The following is a 27,786-nucleotide window of genomic DNA, read 5'->3' as shown; positions in this document are numbered from 1 at the left end:
TCACTCCATTTTCCACCGTGTTTTTGGGCGCCCTCTAGGTCTTTTCCCATCCATTTTCAGTTCTTCCATAATTTTGGGGAGTCTCTGCAAATGCATCCTTTTAACATGCCCATACCATCTTAATCTCTTTTTTTCAATTTCTTGTTTAAGGTCCTTTCTAATCTCTACATTCCATACTCTGTCCATTCTTGTTTTTCCCTTAACTCCTCTGAGAAATTTCATTTCCTCTGCTTGCAGTCTGCTCCAGTCCCTTCCTGTCATTGTCCACGTTTCACCACCATAGGTGACAATAGGGAAGTAATATTTCTTATACATAAAGAGTTTTGCTTTTTCTGAAACTTCCGTATGTGAATCAGGTGTTTTATTGTTTGGTAGAAATTGCCTCCCTTCTGTAACCTCCTATTAGTTTCGTTGGTGATTCTTGAGTTTCTCCCGGCGTATTTGATAATCCAAATATCCACGGGTGTACTGCCGGTCTACAGTCTACAGTGTCCAACGTCTTGGTCAAGAGAAGGGCTGACGGCACCCTAGGTCATGGGGTGTATCGGAAGACAACGCACACTGATCTGTATTTGCACGCAGACAGCTGCCACCACCCTTCACAGAGGAATGGGGAACTTAAAACTCTAGTACATAGGGCGCGCACTATCTCTGACGCAGAGAGTCTACCCCAGGAATTGGAACATCTGAGAACTGTATTTCGAAAAAATGGGTACTGAGAGTGGCAGATTCAACGTGCTCTTCGCCCAACCACTACAGCACAACCTGTGGAGATGGATGAAATCACGAGGGAGGAGGTAGGCACTGCGCTTATTCCATATACAAGCGCACTCTCGGGGAAAATCGCCCGCATTTTGAAGAAACACCGGGTCGGAAGTGTGTTTTGACCTCCGAATAAAACTCGTGCACTGGTGAGGAGCGCCAAAGATGACCTCGGTTTGAGGAAGGCAGGCGTGTATCAGATTCCTAGTCAATGTGGCAAGTCGTATATTCGTCAGACGATGCGTACCGTCGAGGATCGATGCCGTGAACACCAGAGGCACACTCGACTGATGTATCCGAGCAAGTCGGCGGTCGCTGAACATTGTTTGTCGGAAAATCACGCTATGGAGTATGAACGCACGAGGATTATGGTACAGACGTCGAGATACTGGGACAGCGTTGTTAGAGAGGCCATCGAAATTCGCACCAATGACGACCTCATAAACCGTGACTGTGGCTATAATCTTAGCAAGGCTTGGGAACCAGCGATTGGGTTAATCAAGAGTAAATCGAGCAAACGTATAGCTGTGACGACCACGGCGGACAGAGCCATCACTCCGACGTCCTCTCAGACGCCGTCGCAATCTGTTCCACAGCGCGACCGTGGCGCGGGGCGCGGACAGCGGAGGGAGCGCGCCGAGGGCGGAGGGAATTTAAATCGGCATGCGCCGCCGCGACCGAACCCAGTTCCCTCTGAGCAGCCATAGCGTACGGATCTCCGTGCCGGCACGTTCACAGGGGGTCAGTCCGTCAGTTCACCTGATGATGGCGACATGTATAATTGCCGAAATATTAAAAAAAAAAGTGCCCGTTGGATACTGTAGACCGGCAGTACACCCGTGGATATTTTGATTAATTTCGTTAGTTATTCTTCCATTCCTAGATATTTCACTCCCTAAATAAGTGAAACTTTTTACCACTTTGAGGGTTTCTCCATTCAAGGTAATATTTCCGTTGATCCCTTTCTCTCTTCCCAATACCATTACTTCACTCTTATCTTTATTTACTTTTAATCCATACCTTTTCATTATTTCCTTCCGCGCATCAAGCTGTAACTGTACATCTACCTTGGACTATGTAAAAATTGGACTGTGTAAAAACTGGGACATTTTACGGGCGCAGATGACCGCGCAGGTGAGCGCCCCATAAACCAAACATCTTCATCGTCATCGTCATCGTTTCCGCGAGGATAGTAAGTAGCGAGGTGGGAATAGTGTGGTTGCAGCAGCGGTAGCGGCAGCAGCTAGCGCGGCGCGGTATTTCCGGCGGCTTGCGTGGGCTGTGGAGGTGTCACCGCGGCAGGTTTGGCGAGTCAGGTGGGAGGGAAGGCCTGCAGCGCAGCGGCTGCCGCGGTGGACACACAGCGGAGGGCGTAGGACCGCATTCCAGCGGCCGCCCGCCGCTCCGCTCACACACCGGCCCCACAGCGGCTCCGGAAAATCACCGCAAAAGAAATGTATTCAATCGTCTACACCACTGTTATCCTCTTCAAAGCACTCCCCGTTAGACACACTACTGGCCATTAAAATTGCTACACCACGAAGATGACGTGCTACAGACGAGAAAATTAACCGAAAGGAAGAAGATGCTGTGATACGCAAATGATTAGCTTTTCAGACCATTCACTCAAGGTTGGCACCGGTGGCGACACCTACATCGTGCTGACATGAGGAAAGTTTCCAACAGATTTCTCATACACAAACATCAGTTGACCGGCGTTGCCTGGTGAACCGTTTATGTGATGCCTCGTGTAAGGAGGAGAAATGCGCACCATCACGTTTCCGACTTTAATAAAGGTCGGATTGCAGCCTATCGCGATTGCAGTTTATCGTATCGCGACATTGCTGCTCGCGTTGGTCGAGATCCAATGGCTGTTAACAAAACATGGAATCGGTGGGTTCAGCAGGGTAATATGGAACGCCGCGCTGGATCCCAACGGCTTCGTATCACTAGCAGTCGAGATGACAGGCATCTTATCCGCATGACTGTAACGGATCGTGCAGCCACGTCTCGATCACTGAGTCAACAGATGGGGACGTTTGCAAAACAACAACCATCTGCACGAACAGTTCGACGACGTTTGCAGCAGCATGGACTGTCAACTCGGAGACCATGGCTGCGGTTACCCTTGACGCTGCATCACAGAAAGGAGTGCCTGCGATGGTGTACTCAACGACGAACCTGGGTGCACGAATGGCAATACGTCATTTTTTCGGATGAATCCAGGTTCTGTTTCCAGCATCATGATGGTCGCATCCGTGTTTGGCGACGTCGCGGTGAACGCACATTGGAAGCGTGTATTCGTCATCGCCATACTTGCGTGATGGTGTGGGGTGCCATTGGTTACACGTCTTGGTCACCTCTTGTTCGCATTGACGGTACTTTGAACAGTGGACGTTACATTTCTGATGTGTTACGACCCGTGCCTCTACCCTTCATTCGATCCTTGCAAAACCCTAGTTTCAGCAGGATAATGCACGACCGCAAGTTGCAGGTCTATACGGTCCTTTGTGGATACAGAAAATGTTTGACTGCTGCCCTGGCCAGCACATTCTCCTGATCTATCACCAACTGAAGACGTCTGGTCAATGGTGACCGAGCAACTGTCTCGTCACAATACGCCAGTCACTACTGTTGAACTGTGGTATCGTGCTGAAGGTGCATCGGCAGCTGTACCTGTACACGCCATCCAAGCTCTGTTTCACTCAATGCCCAGGCGTATCAAGGCCGTTATTACGTCCAGAGGTGGTTGTTCTGGGTACTGATGTCTCAGGATCTATGCACCCAAATTGCGTGAAAATGTAATCACATGTCAGTTCTAGTATAATATATTTGTCCAACGAGTACAGATTTATCATCTGTATTTCTTCTTAATGTAGCAATTTTAATGGCCAGTAGTGTACTATACACTTACGCCATCATGTTTTCTAATGCTCGGAATACTTCTGGGACTATCTGTCGAATAGTTTTTAGTTCTGTCAGCGGTGCGTTTGTAATCTCATCTTCGCCCGTAATATCACGACCCTTCAAGTTCTTTTTTATTCTTGGGATGAGAGAAGTCACTTGTCTGGCGAATATGGAGACTAGAGTATCATTACACTGTTGTTTTCGGCAGAAAATTCTCGATGAAACTAAAAAGTGTGAGCAACTGCATTACCCTGCGCGAAAGCCGCGCAATGTTTCACCACAAATCCGGGCGTTGATTTTGTGAGACATTCGTGTAAACGGCCTCCTACTCGCGTTTAATACTCGTTATTGATCATTCCATGTTGTGGCAACATCTTCACGATCCAGAATTCTCCCACTGGGACGACTGAGCCTTGTTTCGACATTATATCCGTAAAATACTGTTGGATTACGTGTTATGACGTATTTCGGTAGTTCTGCATCGTTGATAACTTTATCTAGTAATTCCTGAGAGACTTACATTCGACGCTATTTTGGTTCGAAATTCAACTATTTGGGAACAAGTTATGCTGTCACACGTTTCACACCCAAAACAAAAAAAATGGTTCAAATGGCTCTGAGCACTATGGGACTTAACTTATGAGGTCATCAGTCCCCTAGAACTTAGAACTACTTAAACCTAACTAACCTAAGGACATCACACCCAAAACATCCGAAATAATTTCATGATATCAGCCAACTGATACACCAATAACACCTGCAGCCTCTCTGTGACTCGGTTATCATTCGTAATCATTTCTTCCACTTTTACGACGACTTTATGGGTGATTATGTGCGGGTTGTCCAGAGCGTCCGTCATCTTCAACTTTTTCAAGGCCTTCTTCGAAACGATTACACCACTCCTAAACCCTTGTTTTTATTCTTAGCAGATTCGTCAAACAATATTTAACATTTCTAAAATTTTACTGTTCTTTATTCCTTTCTTGTAGCAAAATTTAATTTAATTTAATTTATTTTAATTCTCTGATCCGTTTTTACACAAAATAATCTCCTACACTACTAAAATACATGTGCTGCACTGATACTTTTCAGATTTGTTTACCGACACAACAACAAGTCAAACTAACACAACAAGTGAATTTACAATATTCCCATTACCTTTTTGAACAGGCTTCGTACAATGAAAGCTTCCATGTCTGTACTCATCCTCTGGATATTGTAGCTCTTCTTATTTTCCGTGTTTGCTAAGAAAACCTGAAGAGGAATTCAAGCTTCTGTAACACACCGTTTTACAGTTTTGTTATTTCCCCAACTTGTTTCAGCACTTTATGCGGCATTTTCAGTGGGATTTTTTCTTTTCCCATCTGAAAAATTATTTTGACATATTAACCTAGTTTATTATTACAAGCGTCCTCATGAAGGACGTTAACATCCAATAATAAATTTTCGGCAAGAAAATAAACAAAATATGTTACGGGAGACGGCACATAAAGTGCTGAAACGTGCTTGCGTAAAAAATTTTTAAAAATGGTCTCTTGAAGCCGGAATTCTTCTGCAGTCTTTCGTGGCCGCTATTTATACCCTTGGTACCACACGCTTTCTGGGAATTACGCTGAAGATAATTTCTTCTGGTTAACATTTCGTCTTTTTCAGAGGACATATTGTAGTTATGGTCTTCAGTCCGAAAACTGGTTTGATGCAGCTCGATGCTAACCTATCATGTGGAAGCAACTTCATCTCTACATTCCTGCCTCAGAGTATTTCCAGTCAACAGATCTTTTCTTTTAATTAAGTTCTGCCATAAAAATGCTTTCTCCTCAGTTCATCCCAGTTACTTTTTCAGTAGTTATTCGATGAACTCATCAAATCTTCAGCATTCTACTGAAGTACCACATTTCAAAAGCTTCTATTCTCTCGTCTGAACTGTTTATCGTCCATGTTTCACATCGGTACAAAGCTACACGCCAGACAAATAACTGCAAAAAAGACATTCTAACATTAAAATTTGTATTCGAAGCTAAGAAATTACTCTTTCTCTAAACTACTTTTCTAGCTATTGCCAAATTACATATCATATCCTCCGCATTCAGGGCACTGCTACTTTTGTATTGGACAAATAACAGAACTCCTCCACTATTTTTAATGTCTGATTCGCCAATCTAATACCGCCAGTATCTCCTGACTAAGTTTTTGTACTGTCCATTATTCGCATATTTTTTATGTTGTTCTAATTAACTCTTGCCTAGGCAATGTTTTTTCCGTGTGTCAGCGACCACAATAAGCTAAGCTTCCCTATAGCTGACCGGGTAGGTCGACGAAAGGCAGTGGCACACCGTCTGCAACTAGACCACGTGCTCTGGTGTTCAAACTGACCTTCAGGATAATCTCATGTTCGCCTTTTTTTATCGTGTACCACGATGGATACGCGCTGGAGAACACTTGCACCTTGGTAAACAATTTTCCAGATCACAAACTTTGGTACACTAGATTAATGAACATCTAACGCATAGGCACGTGTTTATAAAAATTTGTTTATCAGTGATATTGTTGTTACAGTGTACCTCGTTGTGCGATTAGAGGTTGGTAAATAATGAAAATCAGTGGAAAACCATTGTCATAGAACTACATGAACCCAGTTGATGCTCTCTCAGCGAGATTACCTTCATCAGTCCATTTGACGAAACAAAACAGATTTCTCCTATGAACCTTGCCAAACTGATCTTTACGTTGTTGTATAAGGCTATTCTGTTCTTTCAGAACTGGGATGAAGAAAGGGAAGAAAATACTCTCGTATTTTATGAAAACCTTAGAACCCTTACTCTGAGGTGATGGAAATCATGGGACTGCTAATGTTGTGTCTGACCTCCTTTTGCCCGGCGTAGTGCAGCAACTCGACGTGGCATGGACTCAACAAGTCGTTCAAAGTCACCACCAGCAATACTGAGCCATGCCGCCTCTATAGCCGTCCATAATGAGGAAAGTGTTGCCGTTGCGCGAACTGACCTCTCGGTTATGTCGATGGGATTTATATCCGGCAATCTGGTGTGCAAATCACTCGCTCGAATTGTCAAGAATTTTCTTTAATCCAATTGCAAACAACTGTGGCCCGGTGACATGGCGCATTGTCATCCACAAAAACTCCATCGTTGTTTTGGAACGTGAAGTCCATGAATGGGTGCAAATGGTCTCCAAGTAGCCGAACATACCCATTTACAGTCAATAATCGGTTTAGTTGGACCAGGGGATCAAGTCCATTCAGTGCAAACACAGCCCACCAGCTGCTTGCACAGTGCCTTGTTGACAACTTGGATCTATGGTTCAAATGGCTCTGAGCACTATGGGACTTAACTTCTGAGGTCATCAGTCCCCTAGAACTTAGAACTACTTAAACCTAACGAACCTAAGGACATCACACACATCCATGCCCGAGGCAGGATTCGAACCTGCGACCGTAGCGGTCGCGCGGTTCCAGACTGTAGCGCCTAGAACCGCTCTGCCACTCCGGCCGGCTTGGATTTATGGCTTCGTGGATTTGCACTACACTCGAACCCTGCCATGTGCTCTTACCAACAGTAATCATGGTTTTGCAGTCGACTGGGACCCAACCGATATGGCCACGAGCCCAGAAGAGGCGCTGCAGGTGATGTGCTTTTAGAGAAGGCACTCGCGTAGATCGTCTGCTTCCATAGCCCATTATCGCCAAATTTCGCCGCACTGTGCTAACAGAAACGTTCGTCGTACATCCCACACTGATTTCTTCGGTTATTTCACGCAGTGTATCTTGTCCGTCAGCACTTACAACTGAACGCAAACGCCACCGCTCTCGGTTGGTAAGTGAAGACTGTCGGCCACTGCGTTGTCCATGATGAGAGGTAACGTCTGAAATTTGGTACTCTCGGCGTAAGCTGTGTATCTCGGAATACTGGATTCTTTAATGATTTCCGAAGTGAAATGTATCATGCGTCTAGCACCAATTACCGTTCTCCTCTCAAAGACTTAATTCTTATCGTGCCGCCATATTCACGTCGGAATCGCTTACGGTCTATCCGATGACATATGCGGTTGGATAGAAAGTTTTCTAACAGACAGGGAGCAGTATGTCGTCCTGAACGGGGTGACTTCAACAGAAACAAGAGTAACTTCAGGTGTGCCCCATAGCAGCGTAATAGGTCCTCTGTTTTTTACGATTTATATAAACTATCTGGTTGATGGTATTGACAGCGGCATTAGACTGTTTGCCGATGATGCTGTACTCTACAGGAAAGTAGTATCACACGAAAGTTGTGAACAAATCAATGAGGATTTGTATTAAATTAATGCGTGGTTTAATGACTGGCAGTTATCTCTCAATATTAGTAAGTGTAACCTACTGCGTATAACAAGGCGAAAATCCCCATTAATGTATGAGTACAAAATAAATGCCCAGTCTTTGGAAGTGGAAACATCCGTCAAGTATCTGGGTGTGACTATTCGAAATGATCTCAAGTGGAAGTAACGGGTAAGGCGAACTTTAGACTGCGGTTTATTGGTAGAATCCTGAAGCGATGCAGTCCTTCAACAAAGGAAATAGCTTACATACGTTAGCTCTTCTGTTTGGGACCCTTACCAGTTGAGTCTGATTCAAGAGATTGAGAAGGTCCAAAGAAGAGCGGAAAGATTCGTGACTGGTACATTTACCCATCGCGAGAGCGTTAAAAATCTCATAGAAAGTTTGAAGTGCGACACACTTGCAGGTAGACGGCGCGCTAAACGGAAGGGGCTGCTCACTATATTCCGAAATCTGATCTTCACTGAGGATGTAGAGCATATATTATTACCACCAACTTCGAAATCTCGCAATGATCAGCATTCAAAGATAAGGGAAATAAGAGGTCGTACTGAGGCGTTCAGACAGTCGTTTTTCCCTCGCGCGAGCCGCGAGTGTAACAGAGTGGTGGGAGGGGGGGGGGAGGGGGGGGGGGGAATATGACTTTGGCTCCAACTGTGCCCCTCCGCCACACACCGCCTGGTGGCTAGCGGAGTATAGATGTAGATGGAAACTTTTTCACATGAATCACCTGAGTATAAGTGACAGCCCGGCCAGTGCGCTGCACTTTTATACCTTTTGTGCGCGGTACTACCGTCATCTGCACATGTGGATATGTGGATATCGCTATCTCAGGTCTTCTGTCACCTCATTGTATGTCATATAGCATGTCAACAGGAACGTAGCTGTCTTTGAAAGCAGCGTAGCCTTCGAGGAAAATATTTTCCGCTGTGAATACGAGCTGCCATGTAAACATAAACAGGAATTGACAGCATAAAAAAGCGGCGGTGCTATTATCGTATTGCAATTGTTTGCCGACTGCAGCAGCAAGCATGTAACTTCTCCTAGAGACGCCTGGTGTAAATTTCTGCAGTGTTTACGAATGACGCCGGCCACGCTAGTCCTCCAAGTAAGAGTAAAAAACAGCGTAAACTTGGTTCGCAGTTTACACTTACGGAGATTATGTGGGGCACGACCTAGGCTGGGAAGCACTATTGTTGACTGCTGATTTGAATAACTGCCCTTCACGTGCAAATGTACGGACAGATAAACAGTAATATCAGAAACTGAGTCCGCCTTGATGCAAAAATACCTTATTATTCCTTTATTTCCCAAACAAGTTTCGGCGACAAATATCACCATTATCAGTGGTTTTTTAAAAATCTAAAACATGCAGAAAATAGCATGGTTATACAAACACAGTATCACATTATTACATTATTACTATTAGTTTTTTGAAATATAGTTTTCTATGGATACTTTCATACTACCTTATTTATTGTATGTTACAGCATGTTTTAACAATTATTGTCGCTGTTTGCGACATATCTTCTGTGCGCTTTTTTTCTGTTGCCGTTTTTTACTCAGCGAACATCATGTCATCTGCAACCGTGTGAGCGGCTGTTAGTAAACAAAATACTAAAAGGTGAACTTCGCATGTGAGCAATATATACTTGGGGTTGTGGAATCCAGTTATTTGGTGTGTACTGAGCTGTTATTTAGCTATTCGTGAACTCACCTTCGTTGGATGGTATGTAGCTGCTTTTATACACAGAAAAACAATACTTTCGCACTTTGTTTCTGATCAAGAATATTACTTCATCCTTCTGTTCGCGTGTGTCGCGAGAGGTGTATCGCAGGTGGCGAGAAAAGCTATGAAAACTGAAGCGCGAATTAGGACCACTTCTGTTCCTTGTTTATGTCTGCTTTCTGTGCTTTCTATGCAAATACGGACCAAATGGAAGAGTTCCAAGATAAAATTATTATACATGCAGATAGCTGCTGAAAAATGTTTTTGGCATCTTCTGGTAGTTTTCTGTTGTGACAAATAAATAAATTAGATACATCAGACATGTTGCTAGCTAGGCACACGTGCCAATGGCTGGAACGTGTTTTACTTTTTTTCCCCTTGAGCATATCTGCTCTTAATTCTGACCACTGCTTTCTCGCAGTGTAATTTTACGGTTTTCCAAAGTTTCATTCTGATGAAGACATCAGTAATGGTGTAGAAACCTGTGAAAGTTTACCAAACATTTATTTGCAGCCGGTTGTCCGTATAATTGCACCTTTCAGTAAAGTATCTGAATCGTTCGTTGTGTATTCCACTACTGAATGACGTAATCACATATTTGCAGCAACTCTGTATATACGGTAAACGCTAGCACTGTATCCTCTTTTCCAGAGATACTACTTCCACGTCCTGACAGAACGAGAGCTTTCCCTTACGGAAGAAATGGCGGGAAACTGAACTCTTGGTGAACTGACTCAGAAGTGTGTAGGCATAGCACTATAGACAAGAGTTCTTGTAGAGGAAGGCAGCTGTAGCCCAATTGTTTCCCTAGCGCTGTAAATGGGGTATTATCTGCGAAATATTTTTTACGGAGAACAAATTTTATAGGCCGTCTAATTGCATATGCTCACAAACTTGAGACTAGTTTCTGATTCATCAAACCGTCTTTAGATCTGAGTATGTTGACAACTCATATTCTATAAGCAAATTTACTAGCTATGTCAAACCATCATATTGCAATCTCATCTCCGTCCGAACAGGCCTCGGAACTCCCCAACGGTATAGAGCTATCGCCGTGAAATCCTCAGCCAATGGAAATGCGAATATGGAGGGGCATAGGGCCAGCACACGACTCTCCCGGCCGTTGGCAGCTTTATTCAACATGAAGCCGCTACTTCTCTATCAAGCAGCTCCCAATGGGACTCACATGGGCAAGTGCACCCAGCTTGCCAACAGCGCTCGGCAGTTTCTGACGGTCTCCCATCAAGTGTTGGTCAAGCCGGACAGCTCTTGACACCGGTGATCTCACGGGAACCGGTGTTACCACTGCGGTAAGGCCTTTGGCATATTGAAGTCTAGACGGACAACAAAATTTATTGTCCAGTATTCATTGCGCGTGTTTTCGGAAAAGGACAATATGTCAATTTTCGCAAATTTTCCTCCACTCATCTGTGACCCTAGAGAATGCTGGAATACATTGACAGGGTGTACTTGCGGTGGTGTATCACAGCTACAATGATAAAGTGCTTGAAGATGAAGCCGCAACTGCTTTGATATTAGTTGCAAATAAATTAAAAGTATAAACTTAGCTTAGTGGAAGAAAAGTTGTATGATAACATCCTTCGTTCTCCACAACGAATACACACCTATCCTAGCAAGGATTCTCGCAGCCTTTAACAACTTTCTAACAGTACAAAACTTGTCCGAATGGGTACAACTGAATATAGGACGGCAGATTTTAAGGGCTTGTCGAAGTTGTTTAGGTAAATTAAATTACCCTGACGGAATAGAAGCGGTTGCACATGAGCACTTTGACCAAATGCTGCGACACTGATAATCCTCTACTTCAAAACCAGTCGTATTATAGATTCAAACGTCATGCGAGCCCATTTTCATCACTTACAGCACAGAGAGAGGCAATTCCTGCAGATGAAGAATGGTATCATACATGAGGGCTACTGAATGTGTTCGACGTTACTGGGGCTCCTCTGGTGGGTGTCACAACACAGTTCGACTAGGAAACTCGCACGAGCAGCTTGTCACCGTCTTTCGGACTTCGGGAGACGTCCAATCATTGGCATAAGGGATACGGGAGCATCAACCGACAGTTACAACACCCTTGGCTGTGGTGCGTTGACTGTAGAGCGAGTGGTGACGAAATCGACTCCGTGAATAGGCACAGATACTTTCAGGACGACAAACAAGCAAAAAATCATCTGATGTTTGATTGGCTTTCACGAGCAGACGGATGAGAACAGCTGAAACATGAGCAGAGTTTGCAGGAAGTGTGTCACCATGAAGCATCGGGAACATATTAACTGGGAGTTGGGTGCTCTCAAGTTACCATGCGTCTTTTATCACTGACGCCGTATCGTAGACACTATTGATTTGCATGGTGTAGACGGAGAGTCAACTGGCACATTGAATGGTATTCAACGAGTGGTCTAGCTTTTGTTCCAGGTGGTCAGGTCGACGCCAACGTGTCTGCAGACGACATGGTGAAACGACACAGGAAGACCCATTCACAAGTCTCTATTGCGTAGGTAGTATACATAGCTCCATCAACATGCATGTACCCACAAACTCATTTTCTGGCTACCCGACCATGCGTGCGGTACCATTCTTCCAAAACACCTGACGAAAACAACTGAATTTACTGTCTCTTTCTCTGGGAAGGATTTGAAACTGCGTATCAAATGGCAGATTCCAGCAGGATAATCCCATACTGAATTTCACAGTAGCGTATTCTAATTTTATTGAAATATGTCACTTGAAGCAGTTAGCTGATAGCAAAGATTACACTGCCTCGAAAATGGTGCTGCGGCTCATTTGTCATAGAGCAGTCATTACAAGAAGTCGAGTACTATCTTGCAACTCAACAGATGACTGTCGAGGCAACTTCGCAAGTTCAAACGGAAATCGGCATTGCTGCAATGCTTGAAACAATCATTACTGCAAAACGGTGAAATCCAGAAATAATATATTTCTTAAGATCGCTGGTAGAATGTGAGGTATTCGAAACAAACCGTGGAAACAATTGCACTAGCAACATGTTGCAGTGCTGCAGAGTAGCCTGTGCTTGCCCAGTCTGGTACAAATCCACCCACTATAACATAGGTGAACACGGCGCTAAACGAAAGGTGTGACATTGTTACATGTTGTCCAGTTCGTAGGCATAGTGGCACCAGACATTCGTCTTGAAGTAGCTGCCAAGGGAAATAAATGTTCCAGCAGCTCGAAGCAGAGATCCAGAAGTATTTTCCCCAAGAGTACTTCAACTTTGCAAACAGCAGCTATAGCAAGGAAACAGTTATGGATTTCTCAACTTGACTAAAACTCGGAAACCCCCCAAAGAATTGGATCCTGTGGATGTCTCTTAGCTGTCTTATCTCTGGTATTTGTCACTTCGCTGTGGATACCGCTGACTATAAATGCGGAGTAGGACAGAGCACGGAACACCTACCGGATTGCCAATTATGACCTGTATCTTGCACAGAAGGTCTTCTACTTGCCACTTAGAACGCAATAAATTGCAAGATTTTAGCCAACAGTTGTCTAACATCGTAATTATTTCTTTAATTTCCTTTTAATGATGTTTTATTTTGAACTCAGATAAAAAGTGTCCAAAACTATTAGCGGACCGATAATGGACAGTTCTGATGTACCTTAGCAGGAAGTAGCTTTAGAAGTCTGTCATCAAAATCCTCGAAGCGGCTACTTCGGCTAACACTTCACACTACAAACATCTTGAGGAATTTACTGGCGCTGCCTGTCCTGTCCTGTCTCCTGGTTTATCATCCTGAAACTATGTCTGGGAAGAAAACAGAGGACGTATACTTTAAAACCAGCCTGCAGGCAGCAATCTTCAGTGTGTATTTCAGGCATGAAAGAAATTCATGAGTATGAAATTAGGAGACTGAGTGGATTGTCACCGCAACGAATACAAGATTTTGTTTGAAATCTCCTGGCAGATTAAAACTGTGTGTCGTACCGAGACTAGAACTAGGGATCTTTACTTTTCGCAGACAAGAGCTCTACCGACTGAGTTATCCATCTCGACCTTGAGTGCTAGGTTTGAGAGTCTCTCAGGATGGCTTTTGTGAATTTCAGAAAGTAGGTGACAAGGCAGTGGCGGAAGTAAAGTTGTGAAGTGTTTCGAGTCGTGCTTGGGTAGTTCAGTCAGTAGCGAATTTGTCCGCTAAATGCAAGAGTTCCGAGTTCGAGCCCCGATCCGGCATACAGTTTTAATCTAAGAGGAAGTTTCATATCAACGCACACTCACTGCAGAGCGAAAATTTCTTTCGGGCGAGATTTTGTTCGTTCCCGTATGTGACATAACTCTCACCCATTCTGATGATGGACATCAATTCGTAATGGAATAATCACTTAATATTTGTCATAGAATCCACTACGTTGTAGTGGGTGACGAATCATACTTAGTAACGATAATACCGTTAGCGTATTGCAACCGGTTTCGGAGTTACAATACACCGTCTCAGGTCCCTTTACGAATCTCGGTGATCAACATTGAGATGATGTGCCGCCGTCATACGCACCAGAGGCGATGGCGTTTTGCGGACGTCGATGTTTCTTGGACCTTCCACAAAAGGTGTGACAATGATTCCCGAAAACCAAAGCGGTCACCTAGAGGCGCTCAGGTGCCTGACGATGGTGTATTGTAACACCGAAACCGGTTTTGTATAAATAAACGTAGTAAACACAACTACGAGAGCGTGCCGAAAAATAATGTCACCGAATTTATGTCAAAATTCTTAAAGCTTTCTGAATAAAACAAACGATATTAACATTCTACATCTTTATTTTTAGTGTCTACATATTTATTTCGCAACATAGTCACCCTGGCGACGAACATATTTCTCCCAACGAGCGACAAGTTTGTCAATATCGTAATAGTAGAACGTTTGACATCGTTGAGGGAGGCACAACGTCACCTCTGCTTGCGCCGCGTCATCACTATCAAAGTGAAGCCTTCGAAGGTGTTGTTTAAGTTTTGGAAAAAGGTGGAAATGGGATGGGAGCACGTTGGGGGTGCGTGGAGGATGATCGATTACAGTGAACTTACGGCGACGGATTGTTGCAAATGTTGCAGTGATCTAGTGTCGTCTGGCATAGTCATGCCGAAGGAGTTCCATGTGTGGATGAACTCTTCGAATTGGAAACTACTGCAACACGCTTTTTCCCACTCACCAACATAGTTAGGTTACACACCGCCGTGTTACACACTAGAATTCGTAGCCCCCCAGCTGTAGAGGGCCTCAAATATGTAGACATGAAGAATAAAGATGTAGAATGTTAATAACTTTTGTTTCATTTAAAAATATTTAAGAGTTCTCACATAAAAAATTCGGAGTCATACTTTTCAGCACATCCTCCTACATAAGATTCAATAAAACCTGTTGTCCTAGCGTCCACTAGAAGATGGAGGTATGGAGATTTATGGTAGGTTTTCAGAAGAGGCTAGGGTATCGTCAGGGGTACCACAGAGGTGTTATAGGGCTGATGCTGTTCTCCCTGTATGTAAACAGTTTGACGGACAGGGTGAGCAGCAACCTGCGACTGTTCGCTGATGACTCTGCAGTGTACGCGAATGACTCTGGGATGATACAGGATCACCTGAACAGAATTTCTAGTTGGTGTGATGAATGGCACCATGCTCTAAATATGGACAACTGAAACTTAATGCAGATGAGTGGGGAAAACAATTCTGCAGTGGTTGTTTGACACAGCCGCGTCGATTAAATGTTTAGGCGTAACTTTGCAGAACGACATGAAATGGAACGGACACCCAACTTCTGTTTCAGGGAAGGCAAACATCGACTGCGGTTTACTGGTAGAATTTTAGGAAAGTGTAGCTCTTCTATAAAGAAAAACAACATACAGGACACTTCTAAGACCTATTATTGAACACTGCGGCGATCCCCGCCCGGTCAGATTGAAGGAAGATATCGGATTGAAGGAAGACGTGGAAAAAATCCAGAGACGATACGGTAGGTTTATTCAACGCGGTGGTATGACGGAAATTATCCATGAACTCAAACTGGAATCCGCGGAAGGAAGACGACGTTCTTTACGTGAAACAATGTTGAGAAAGTTTAGATAACCGGCTTTTTGAACAACTACAGAATGATCTTACTGGCACCGACATACATCTTGCTTAAGGACCGCGAGGGAAAGGTAAGGGAAATTAGGGGTCGTACGGACGCATATAGATAGTCGTTCATCCCCAGTAACATTTACGAGTGGAACAGAAAATAAAATGAGTAGCAGCGGTACAACGTACCTTCCACGGTACACCGAGTGCTGACTGGTGCAGTATGTATGCACATAGTATGTATGGACATGTAAATGTAGCTAAAGGATTGGTACATCACCTGGTGGTTGTTACATTTAAATTTATTGGTATTTATCCGAAGTTCGTGAAATTTATCAAATTTTGTGGGTTGTTCACCACATAACAAATGTTAGGTGATTATTCAATTTCGAACTTTAAATGTTCAAATGTGTTTGAATTCCTAAGGGACCAAACTGCTGAGGTCATCGGTCCCTAGACTTCACACTACTTAAACTAACGTAACGCTAAGGACAACACCCACACCGATGCCCGAGGGAGGACTCGAACCTCCAGCGGGTGGGAATTTCGAACTGATCTCCGTCATCAGCAAGATTTGTGACCCAACTGGAGACAAACAATTTCTTGTACTCATTCACGGGAACCTAATAAATGTCCGAATGACATATCCAGGTATCTCCTACATGCCTGGAGCACACACTGAGGACTGTTAGCTGGAGGCTCCTCCAATCTCTTCCCAGACATACCTCACAACCTGATTCGAATACTTGGTCCTTTCTTAATCCTAGAAGTTCACATCAGGGTCACTCTGAGCCTCGAGTTCTTTGTTTGTTACTATGCATGCACCACTGTACCTACACAGCCCTCTGCCAACAAGGTAAGTTCAGATAAATTCAGCATTGAGTGAAATCTAGTAGAGTACGGACCTTTGAAGTTGCGAGACATTATTGTTTAATTAGTCTGACAGGAATATTTTCTGAAGGGTGACTGTGATCCTGGTGTACACAACGTTTAAGTGTTCTGTCGCTGAATGTTAAGTACATTTAATTGAAAAATGGCTCATAGAAATGACATTATACATTAGTAAAATGCAATATATGGGAAACACTGTTAGAGGAACTCAACGTGAATGTGACATAGATGACTTCCGTGATGCAAGTGATTCTGAAGCAGGTGCTCCTGCAATAGTTATGAACAATGGCGAAACTGTCGAATCTTCGGATACCGAAGAAGAAAAAGTCCTCCGCAGTAAGAATGGTCACTGTTGGAACACAACTGTCCCTGATAGTTGAGGCCTGCCAACTGTCGATAACATATTCGAAATATTTCTGTAATATGCCAGTTTCATTAAATAAATAGCGTCTTCATCTATCTAAACCACAAATAAAGTCTTTAGATCCGGATCACTTGCAAGTTTCAACATTGGAAAGCTTCCATGGCAGATTTTACTTAATCTCGGATTTTGGATACTTTAATATTAATATTAGATCAAAAAATATGTGACGAAGGTGAAACAAAACGCATTTCTACATGTACATGTACATTGATATTCTCAAAACCACACTTAAGTACCTGGCACAAGATTAATCGAACCACTTTCACAATAATTCTCTATTATTCCACTCTCGAACAGCGCGCGGAAAGAACGAACACCTATTATCTTTCGGTGCGAGCTCTGGTCTCCCTTATTAAGATGGCCGTTTGTCCCTATGTTGGTCGGCGCCACAAATATTTTCGCATTCGAGGTAGAAAGTTGGTGATTGAAATTTCGTGAGAAGATCCTGTCGCAACGATGTACGCCTTTGCTTTAATGATGTCCATTCCAAATCCTGTATCATGTCCATGACACTCGCCCGTGTTTCTCAGTAATACAAAATGTGTTGTCCTTCTTTGACCTTTCTCGACGTACTCCGATAGTCCTATCTAGTAAGGATCCCAGAGCGAGCAGCTCACTCCGAAAGAGTAGGCACTCTCTTTAGTACACCACGCTGTTTAGCGCCCGAAAACCTCAAACCACACACACACACACACACACACACACACACACACGCACACACGCACACATCTTCCCCACAACATTTTATGTGTGTTCTTTCTGATTTAAGGTGTTCTTAATTGTAATTCCTAGGTATTTAGTTGTGGCAACGGCCTTGTCGCAGTGACTACACCGGTTCCGGTGAGACCACCGAAGTTAAGCGCTGTCGGACATGGTGGGCACTTGGATGGGTGACCATCCAGGCCGCCATGCGCTGTTGCCACTTTTCGGGGTGCACTCAGCCTCGTGATGCCATTTGAGGAGCTACGCGACCGAATAGTAGCGGCTTCAGTCAACAATACCATCATAACGACCGGGAGACGGTGTCCTGACCCCACGCCCCTCCTATCCGCATCCTCCACTGAGGATGACACGGCGGTCGAATGGTCCCTGTAGGCCACTCGTGGCCTGAAGACGGAGTTCTATTAGGTATTTAGTTATATTTACGGACTTAACATTTGCTTGATTTATCGTGTAAGCAAAGATTAACAGATTCGTTTTAGTACTCGTGTGGATGACATCAGAATCTTCATTATTTAAGGTCAGTTGGCAACCTCCACATCATACAGATATCTTTGCTAAATCGTTCTGTAATTTGTTTTGATCTTCTGATGACTTTACTAGACGATACATAGATAGCAGCATATGCAAGCAACCTACTACGGTTGCTCAGATTGTCTCCTAAATCGCTTATGTAGATGAGGAACAGCCTGTAACAGTACCTTGGAGAACGCGAGAAGTCACTCCTGTTTTTAGTATATGGGAGTCCAATTTCATTATAAAATTTTATATATTAAGGCAGTTTCTCAAACGGCCGGGGTGGCCGAGCGGTTCTAGGCGCTTCAGTCTGGAACCACGCGACCACTACGGTCGCAGGTTCGAATCCTGCCTCGGGCATGGATGTGTGTGATGTCCTTAGGTTAGTTAGGTTTAAGTAGTTCTAAGTTCTAGGGGACTGATGACTTCAGATGTTCAGTCCCATAGCGCTCAGAGCCCAAGGCAGTTTCGACAGATAATAATTGAGAGTGACTGGGGCCACGGTGTACAGTTGGTGTGACAATTTCAGGGTGTATACTACTAGGTTTAACAATCTGTAGCACAAAACTGAAATATAGGAAGATGGCAAAACTTTGTACATGGCTGCACGTTCAGAGACCGTGAATAGTTACAATTGAAAGAAAAACAGCCCTCGGTCACTATTTTTAACAAATTAACATGGTTTCAACACTGCTAGGAGTGTCTTCTTAAGAATCTAAAACAAAGAGTGGTCTATATTCTATAACATGTTCACAGAATAATGACTAAAAATGATAGGGTATAAGTTTTGCAACCTGCACCACACAAGTAACGAGCAGCCCTTAGTGGCTCGCTATCACAATTTTATCTTAAATATCTTTGTGGCTAATGCCCTTTTGGCATATTTATTATTTTATTGTTGTTGTGGTCTTCAGTCCTGAGACTGGTTTGATGCAGCTCTCCATGCTACTCTATCCTGTGCAAGCTTCTTCATCTCCCAGTACCTACTGCAACCTACATCCTTCTGAATCTGTTTAGTGTATTCATCTCTTGGTCTCCCTCTACGATTTTTACCCTCGACGCTGCCCTCCAATACTAAATTGGTGATCCCTTGATGCCTCAGAATATGTCCTACCAACCGATCCCTTCTTCTGGCCAAGTTGTGCCACAAACGTCTCTTCTCCCCAATCCTATTCAATACTTCATCATTAGTTATGTGATCTACCCATCTAATCTTCAGCATTCTTCTGTAGCACCAGATTTCTATTCTCTTCTTGTCTAAACTATTTATCATCCACGTTTCGCTTCCATACATGGCTACACTCCATACAAATACTTTCAGAAACGACTTCCTGACACTTAAATCTATACTCGATGTTAACAAATTTCTCTTCTTCAGAAACGCTTTCCTTGCCATTGCCAGTCTACATTTTATATCCTCTCTACTTCGACCATCATCGGTTATTTTGCTCCTCGAATAGCAAAAATCCTTTACTACTTTAAGTGTCTCATTCCATAAATTAATTCCCTCAGCATCACTCGGCTTAATTCGACTACATTCCATTATCCTCGTTTTGCTTTTGTTGATGTTCGTCTTATATCTTCCTTTCAAGACACTGTCCATTCCGTTAAACTGCTCTTCCAAGTCCTTTGCTGTCTCTGACAGAATTACAACGTAATCGGCGGACCTCAAAGTTTTTATTTCTTCTCCATGGATTTTAATACCTACTCCGAATTTTTCTTTTGTTTCCTTCACTGCTTGCTCAATATACAGATTGAACAACATCGGGGATAGGCTAAAGCCCTGTCTCACTCCCTTCCCAACCACTGCTTTCCTTTCATGCCCCTCGACCCTTATAACTGCCATCTCGTTTCTGTACAAATTGTAAATAGCCTTGCGCTCCCTGTATTTCACTCCTGCCACCTTCAGAATTTGAAAGAGAATATTCCAGTCAACATTGTCAAAAGCTTTCTCTAAGTCTACAAATGCTAGAAATGTAGGTTTGCCTTTCCTTAATCTAGCTTCTAAGATAAGTCGTAGGGTCAGTATGGCATCACGTGTTCCGATATTTCTACGGAATCCAAACTGATCCTCCCCAAGGTCGGCTTCTACTAGTTTTTCCATTCGTCTGTAAGGAACCCGCATTAGTATTTTGCAACCGTGGCTTATTAAACTGATAGTTCGGTAATTTTCACATCTGTCAACACCTGCTTTTTTATAAATGACGTAAGTACTGTCAGTCTTTTACGATGATTCCGTACTTATACCCTATCATACGTTTTTAGTCATTATTTTGTGACCATGTTATAGAATATAGACCATTCTTTGTTTTAATTTCTGAAGAAGACACTCCTAGCAGTGTTGAAACCAGGTTGATTTGTTAAAAATAGTGACCGAGGACTGTTTTTCTTTCAATTGTAGGAAGATGGCACGTATGGCACGTATGGCACGTGCCGTGTTCGCCGGTTACCTCGCTTCTCGCGATACGAGGACTGTAGCAGAGAACGGCGAGTGACTTACCGACGAGGGGCGAGAACTGCGCGGGAGGGCGCCACTCGGGGTAGTGCCTGGGGAAGCGCGCCCGCGTCCAGTGCGTGTGCAGCACCAGCCGGTAGACGGCCAGGCGGCCGGGCAGGCAGCGCTCGTGGGCCGCCACGGCGCTGGCCGCCGCGGCACCGGTCGCCAGCACCGCCACCACCAGCGCGAGCAGCACCAGGGGCTGCGGAAGCGGCAGCTGCGGAGGGCGCGTCATGTCTGCAGCGGCGTCGCGGGAGGACTGAGGCGGCGCGGCGCGGCACGCAGCCGGCTGCGGCACGCCGCACGCGTCAGCACGGACGCCCCTCCTGCCCCGCCGCAGCGCGGCCGCGTCCTCCAGCCAGCTACCGGCCTGCCCTGCCGTGCTCGGCCGCCGCTCCTGCCTGCCTGCCGAGGCCCACCTTCCCAGAACGGAAGCGGTTCCCTCCGGCTCTCCAAGTGAGATACCGTTATCAGTTTCGGAAACAGACAGGGCAGAAGCGGCCGCCTGATAGAAGACTATGCTCTCGCACTTAGTAATAGAGCGTGAAAGTATCTAACCAAAATTGTTACCTTTTTTGTGAAAGTGCACTACTGGCCATTAAAATTGCTACATCAAGAAGAAATGCATATGATAAACGGGTACTCATTGGACAAATACATCATTCTACAACTGACATCTGATTACATTTTCACGCGATTTGGGTGCATAGATCCTGAGAAATCAGTACCCAGAACAACCACCTCTGGCCGTAATAACGGCCTTGATACGCCTGGGCATTGAGTCAAACAGAGCTTGGATGGCGCGTACAGGTACACCTGCCCATGCAGCTTCAACACGATACCACAGTTCATCAAGAGTAGTGACTGGCGTATTGTGACGAGCCAGTTGCTCGGCCACCATTGACCAGACGTTTCCAATTGGTGAGAGATCTGGAGAATGTGCTGGCCAGGGCAGCAGTCGAACATTTTCTGTGTCCAGAAAGGCCCGTACAGGACCTGCAACATGCGGTCGTGCATTAACCTGCTGAAATGTAGGGTTTCGCAGGGATCGAATGAAGGGTCGTAACACATCTGAAATGTAACGTCCACTGTTCAAAGTGCCGTCAATGCGAACAATAGGTGATCGAGACGTGTAGCCAATGGCACCCCACACCATCACGCCAGTATGGCGATGACGAATACACGCTTAAAACCTGCGTTCACCGCGATGTCGCCATACACGGATACGATCATCATGGTGCTGTAAACGGAACCTGGATTCATCCGACAAAATGCCGTTTTGCCATTTCTGCACCCAGGTTCGTCGTTGACTACACCATCGCAGGCACTCCTGTCTGTGATGCAGCGTCAAGGGTAACCGCAGCCATGGTCTCTGAGCTAATAGTCCATGCGGCTGCAAACGTCGTCGAACTGTTCGTGCAGATGGTTGTCGTCTTGCAAACGTCCCCATCTGTTGACTCAGTGATCGAGACGTGGCTGCACGATCCGTTACAGCCATTCGGATAAGACGCCTGTCATCTCGACTGCTAGTGATAGGAGGCCGTTGGGATACAGCACGACGTTCAGTATTACCCTCCTGAACCCATCGATTCCATATTCTGCTAAAGGTCATTGGATCTCGACCTACGCCAGCAGCAATGTCGCGATACGATAAAGCGCAATCGCGATAGGCTACAATCTGACCTTTATCAAAGTCGGAAACGTGATGGTATGCATGTCTCCTCCTTACACGAGGCATCACACAAACGGTTCACCAGGCAACGCCGGTCAACTGATGTTTGTGTATGAGAAATCGGTTGGAAACTTTCCTCATGTCAGCACGTTGTAGGTGTCACCACCGGCGCCAGCGTTGTGTTAATGCTATGAAAAGCTAATCATTTCTATATCACAGCATCTTCTTCCTGTCGGTTAAATTTCGCGTCTGTAGCACGTCATCTCCGTGGTGTAGCAATTTTAATGGCCAGTAGTGTATCATTGATAAGATTGTTCTAAATTAATTTTTCAACAAACCTGCATCTGACTGCGTCTGTGAACTTGTTTCATACACTCCTCCATTTTGCCAGGAATGTAGCATGTATTTCACTCAGCAATCAAGTTTAAGAGAATAATGCCGTTTGTGCAACGGCATTAAGATTGTACAGAAAAATTAACTTTCGGCCCTAATGTTTACTTAATGAAATTATATCTTGACTTGAATAACGCCAGTTCTGAAATGTCATAAAATTAGTTATTTGAATTAACTTTGCTCTGATAACGTCAGTTCGATCAAAATCGATTTCAAACCATGAATTGCACATATACCGGGTGATCAAAAAGTCAGTAAAAATTTGAAAACTTAATAAACCACGGAATAATGTAGATAGAGAGGTAAAAATTGACACACATGCTTGGAATGACATGGGGTTTTACTAGAACAAAAAAAAATACAAAGTATTGTTAGACGCATGAAAGATCTCTTGCGCGCGTCGTTTGGTGATGATCGTGTGCTCAGCCGCCACTTTCGTCATGCTTGGCCTCCCAGGTCCCCAGACCTCAGTCCGTGCTATTATTGGCTTTGGGGTTACCTGAAGTCTCAAGTGTATCATGATTGACCGACATTTCTAGGGATGCTGAAAGACAACATCCGACGCCAATGCCTCACCATAGCTCCGGACATGCTTTACAGTGCTGTTCACAACATTATTCGTCGACTACAGCTATTGTTGAGGAATGATGGTGCACATATAGACCGTTTCCTGTAAAGATCATCATCTTTGCTTTGTCTTACTTTGTTATGCTAATTATTGCTATTCTGATCAGATGAAGCGCCATCTGTCGAACATTTTTTGAACTTTTGTATTTTTTTTCTAATAAAACCCCATGTCATTCCAAGCAGGTGTGTCAGTTTGCACCTCTCTATCTACATTATTCCGTGATTTATTCAGTTTTCAAATTTATACTGACTTTCTGGTCACCCGGTATATTGCATAGAGGCCTCATTTTCTTTACATTCTTTCATTGGTGGGTAACTTTACTTTACTACTCATTTTCATATTCAATACAAGCAAAGGATGTGGATTATGATTCAGACCGTTATATTTAAACACAATGTTGATCTCAATATGTATATTACTAAAATTTTAAGTCATACACAAAACCTACCATTTCAAACATTTTTGTAGCACGAACCACTCTTACAAAAAATTTTACAAAACGCTTACTGCGTCAAACCTTGGACATACGAATCCTAACTCTGAACATTATCTAACAAAAACCAATTCGAAATGATTATATATCTTCTCTAATTTACGTGCTAAAGTTTGGTCAGGGGCAGCGACCTACCTTAAAGCTGTCTGCACACGTCTGCTTCCTCCGGGCACCTAGCTGCCTGCGACTTCTCGGATTTTTACTGCACGCGCCCAGCTCTCTTACCTATCAAAGATCATCCTACTCAAAGATATTATACTCGTTCCACCTTTCGGTTGCAGCTACCGACTTTATTTTCTGGAGATACCCTGATCCGACCTTAGCACATACCTTTCACGCGCAGTGCTCAGGCGCTGGAAATCCGAAAATTCTGCAAAGAACAGTTTCCTAAAAGCATTCATATTTTTACAAGCAGCGCTCCATACTACTGTACGACTTATTTTTTTCCCATCATTCGTGGTGCACTATTCGACTCATCATCACAGTTGCGAGTATACAGTCGCAGGCGCATTATCTTTAGTGTTCCGCCAGATATTTGTAATTTTGCTTTTGCAACATGTGGCTTGAGGTTGTGTCAGATGACGGTCAGTTTGGCTTTAGGAGAGGTAGAGGCACAAGAGAGGCTATTCTGACGTTGCGTTTCATAATGGAAGGAAGACTACAGAAAAATCAAGACACGTTCATAGGATTTGTCGACCTGAAAAAGGCGTTCGACAGTGTAAAATGGTGCAAAATGTTCGAAATTCTAAGAAAAATAGGGGTAAGCTACAGGAAAAGATGGGTAATATGCAACATGTACAAGAGCCGACAGGGAATAAATGGCTCTGAGCACTATGGGACTTAACTTCTGAGGTCATCAGTCCCCTGGAACTTAGAACTACTTAAACCTAACTAACCTAAGGACATCACACACATCCAAGCCCGTGGCAGGATTCGAACCTGCGACTGTAGCGGTCGCGCGATTCCAGGCTGAAGCGCTTAGAACCGCTCGGCCACTGCGGCCGGCCCGAGAGCGAATAATAAGAGTGTACGACCAGGAACGAAAAAAAAACTTCTCCCGGACAGGCCATGAAGACCCAACGAAACCGACCGGTCGCCGTGTCATCCTCTCAGCCCATCGGCATCACTGGATGCGGATATGGAGGCGCTTGAGTTCAGCACACCGCTCTCCCGGCCGTATGTCAGTTTCCGAGACCGAAGCCGCTACTTCTCAGTTTGCCTCACAAGGGCTGAGTGCACCCCGCTTGCCAACAGCGCTCGGCAGACCGAATGGTCATCCATCCAGTTCTAGCCCAGCCTGCTTCGGTGATCCGCTGTTACCACTGCGGCAAGGCCGTTGGCCACCAAGAACGGAGTGCTCGGATTAAAAAGTGTGTAAGACAGTGGTGTAGTCTTTCGCCCTTACTGTTCGATCTGTACATCGAAGAAACAATGACAGAAAAAAAGAAAAGTTCAGGAGTGGAATTAAAATTCAAGGTGAAAGGGTATGAACGATACGATTCGATGATATTGCTATCTTGAGTGAAAGTGAAGACGATCTGCTGAATGGAATGGACAGTCAAATGAGTACAGAATATGGATTGAGAACAAATCGAAGACAAACGAAGGTAATAAGAAGCAGCAGCAATGAGAACTGCGAGAAACTTAACATCAGGATTGATGGTCACGAACTAGAGAAGTAATTCTATTACATAGGCAGCAAAATAACCAATCACGGACGGAGCAAGGTGGCCATCATAAACAGACTAGCAGTGACATTCCTGGCCAAGAGAAGTCTACTAGTATCAAACATAGGCCTTAATTTGAGGAACAAACTTGTGAGAATATGCGTTTGGAGCACAGTATTCTGTAGTTGTGAAACGTGGACTGTGGGAAAACCCGAAAAGAAGATAATCGAGCCCCCATCAGTGGTTCGAGTCCTCCCTCGGACATTGGTGTTGTGTTGTCCTTAGCGTAAGTTAGTATAAGTTAGTTTACGTAGTGTGTAAGACTAGGAACCGATCACCATAGCAGTTTGGTCCCTTAGCCATATATACACACACACACACACACACACACACACACACACACACACACACACACACACACAGAGAGAGAGAGAGAGAGAGAGAGAGAGAGAGAGAGAGAGAGAGAGAGAGAATCGAAGCATTTGAGATGTGGTGCTACGGATGAATATTGTACATTAGGTAAACTGATAAGTTAAGGAACGAGATCTGGGCAGAATCGTAGAGGAAAGGAATATGTGGAAAACACTGGCAAGGCGAAGGAATATGATGATCTGATATCTGTTAAAATTCAGAGAATGACTTCCATAGCACTGGAGGGAGCTGCAGAGAGTACAAACTGTAGAGGAAGACAAAGATTGGAATACATCCAGCAAATAATTGAGGACGTTGATTGCAAATGCTAGTCTGAGATGAGGAGACTGACTCAGGAGAGGAATTCGTGGCGGGCCTTCATCAAACCAATCGGAAGACTGATAACTCAAAAAAGAAAAAAAGAAAAACGGTCTTTGATTCAGCGCAACGTCTGCTCACTACGTTTTTCATGCAACGCTCAGTGTCTATGGAAAGCGTCGCTTTGTTTCCCGTTACAAATAAAATGATTTTTAAAGTTACATGCCCATTCAGTTGAGCGGTCCCATATTAGTCTAGTCCGATATTTGTTTATTGATACTTATTAAGAGGGACAAAACAACAAAACATGATGAGTAACCAGCAAACAGTGACTGAGTAGCGCTGCATGCTTGGCGGCAGCAGTCAGCGCAGGCTAGGCTAAACTAATCTGAGACAGCTCTACCGAATGAGTACATAACATTCCTCTTTAAAAATCATTGTGGTTGTAACCGGAAACAAAGCGACGCTTTCCATAGACACTGGGCGTCGCATGATGAGCAGTATCTGTCTGCTCTGACTCCAGCTGCATGTTGTAAAAATAGAATTTGCAAGTATCTGCCGAGTCACCAGAGAAAATGCGCCTGCCGACTCTTACAGGAGAGTCACCCTATATAAAGGAGAAATTATACGTAATGTGTTGGCTAGATCCGATATGATTATGTAGTAAAAGGTTAATTACAAAATTGATACACTATAAAATTATATTTCTAGAATTAAGAAGATAAAACAAATCATTTGTGTACAGTCTGAACTCACGTTAACTTGGTACCAATTATTATTACAAAAAGCATAAAAACAAGCTTAAGAAAGAAGGACGACATGAGGTTTGCAGGAGGCCTAGCTTTTGCCCTTGTTTCCATTTACTGAACACCTTTCCCACACGGGAAAAAGTAGGCAGACCCGGCGAACAGTGTTGAGACAGGGGTAACGGATGGCCTTGTCGCGTTCTGTTTTGGGAACAACTTTTACGTGGAAAAAGCTCACCGCACGCAGACTGAGCAGTGAAAAGTAGCCTGACAGGAATGACGGTGTTGAGGAAGACGTTTATTACTACTTCCGTATTAAAAAGTCCTCTCTGGTCTCTCTGGTAATTATTTGCCGTTGCTGCAAGAATTACCAGCCCCAGTCATGGGTCTGCAGCAGTTTCAACAGCTTTGCTCAAAACGCGCTGAACACAGTATGTGTAGTCTTGACGACGTCGTTGTCATATCGTTTTAGCCTGAGACGTGAAGAAACTGCAGAAATATTTTCGGAAATCCATACTCAGCTGCAGTGGACGTAACAAGAAAAGCTGACATGAGGTTCCAGGTACTTCCAAATACACCGTATTCTCCTTTTTA

General features: G+C 44.2%; 1 protein-coding gene across 1 annotated transcript in view; it reads right to left on the bottom strand.

Annotated features, from left to right (window-relative positions):
- LOC126188614 (spondin-2-like) overlaps positions 1-27,786 on the bottom strand; it is a 245,522-nt gene that overhangs the window by 217,460 nt on the left and 276 nt on the right. The window contains exon 2 of the mRNA XM_049930216.1: positions 20,868-21,153. Within this exon, the coding sequence (XP_049786173.1) occupies positions 20,868-21,153 (286 nt within the window). The remainder of the gene's footprint in view (positions 1-20,867; positions 21,154-27,786) is intronic.

Source organism: Schistocerca cancellata, chromosome 5, assembly GCF_023864275.1.
Source record: "Schistocerca cancellata isolate TAMUIC-IGC-003103 chromosome 5, iqSchCanc2.1, whole genome shotgun sequence".
NCBI lineage: Eukaryota > Metazoa > Arthropoda > Insecta > Orthoptera > Acrididae > Schistocerca > Schistocerca cancellata.
The sequence above is the reverse complement of the archived record's forward strand: the minus strand, read 5'-3'. Positions and strand labels throughout refer to the sequence as shown.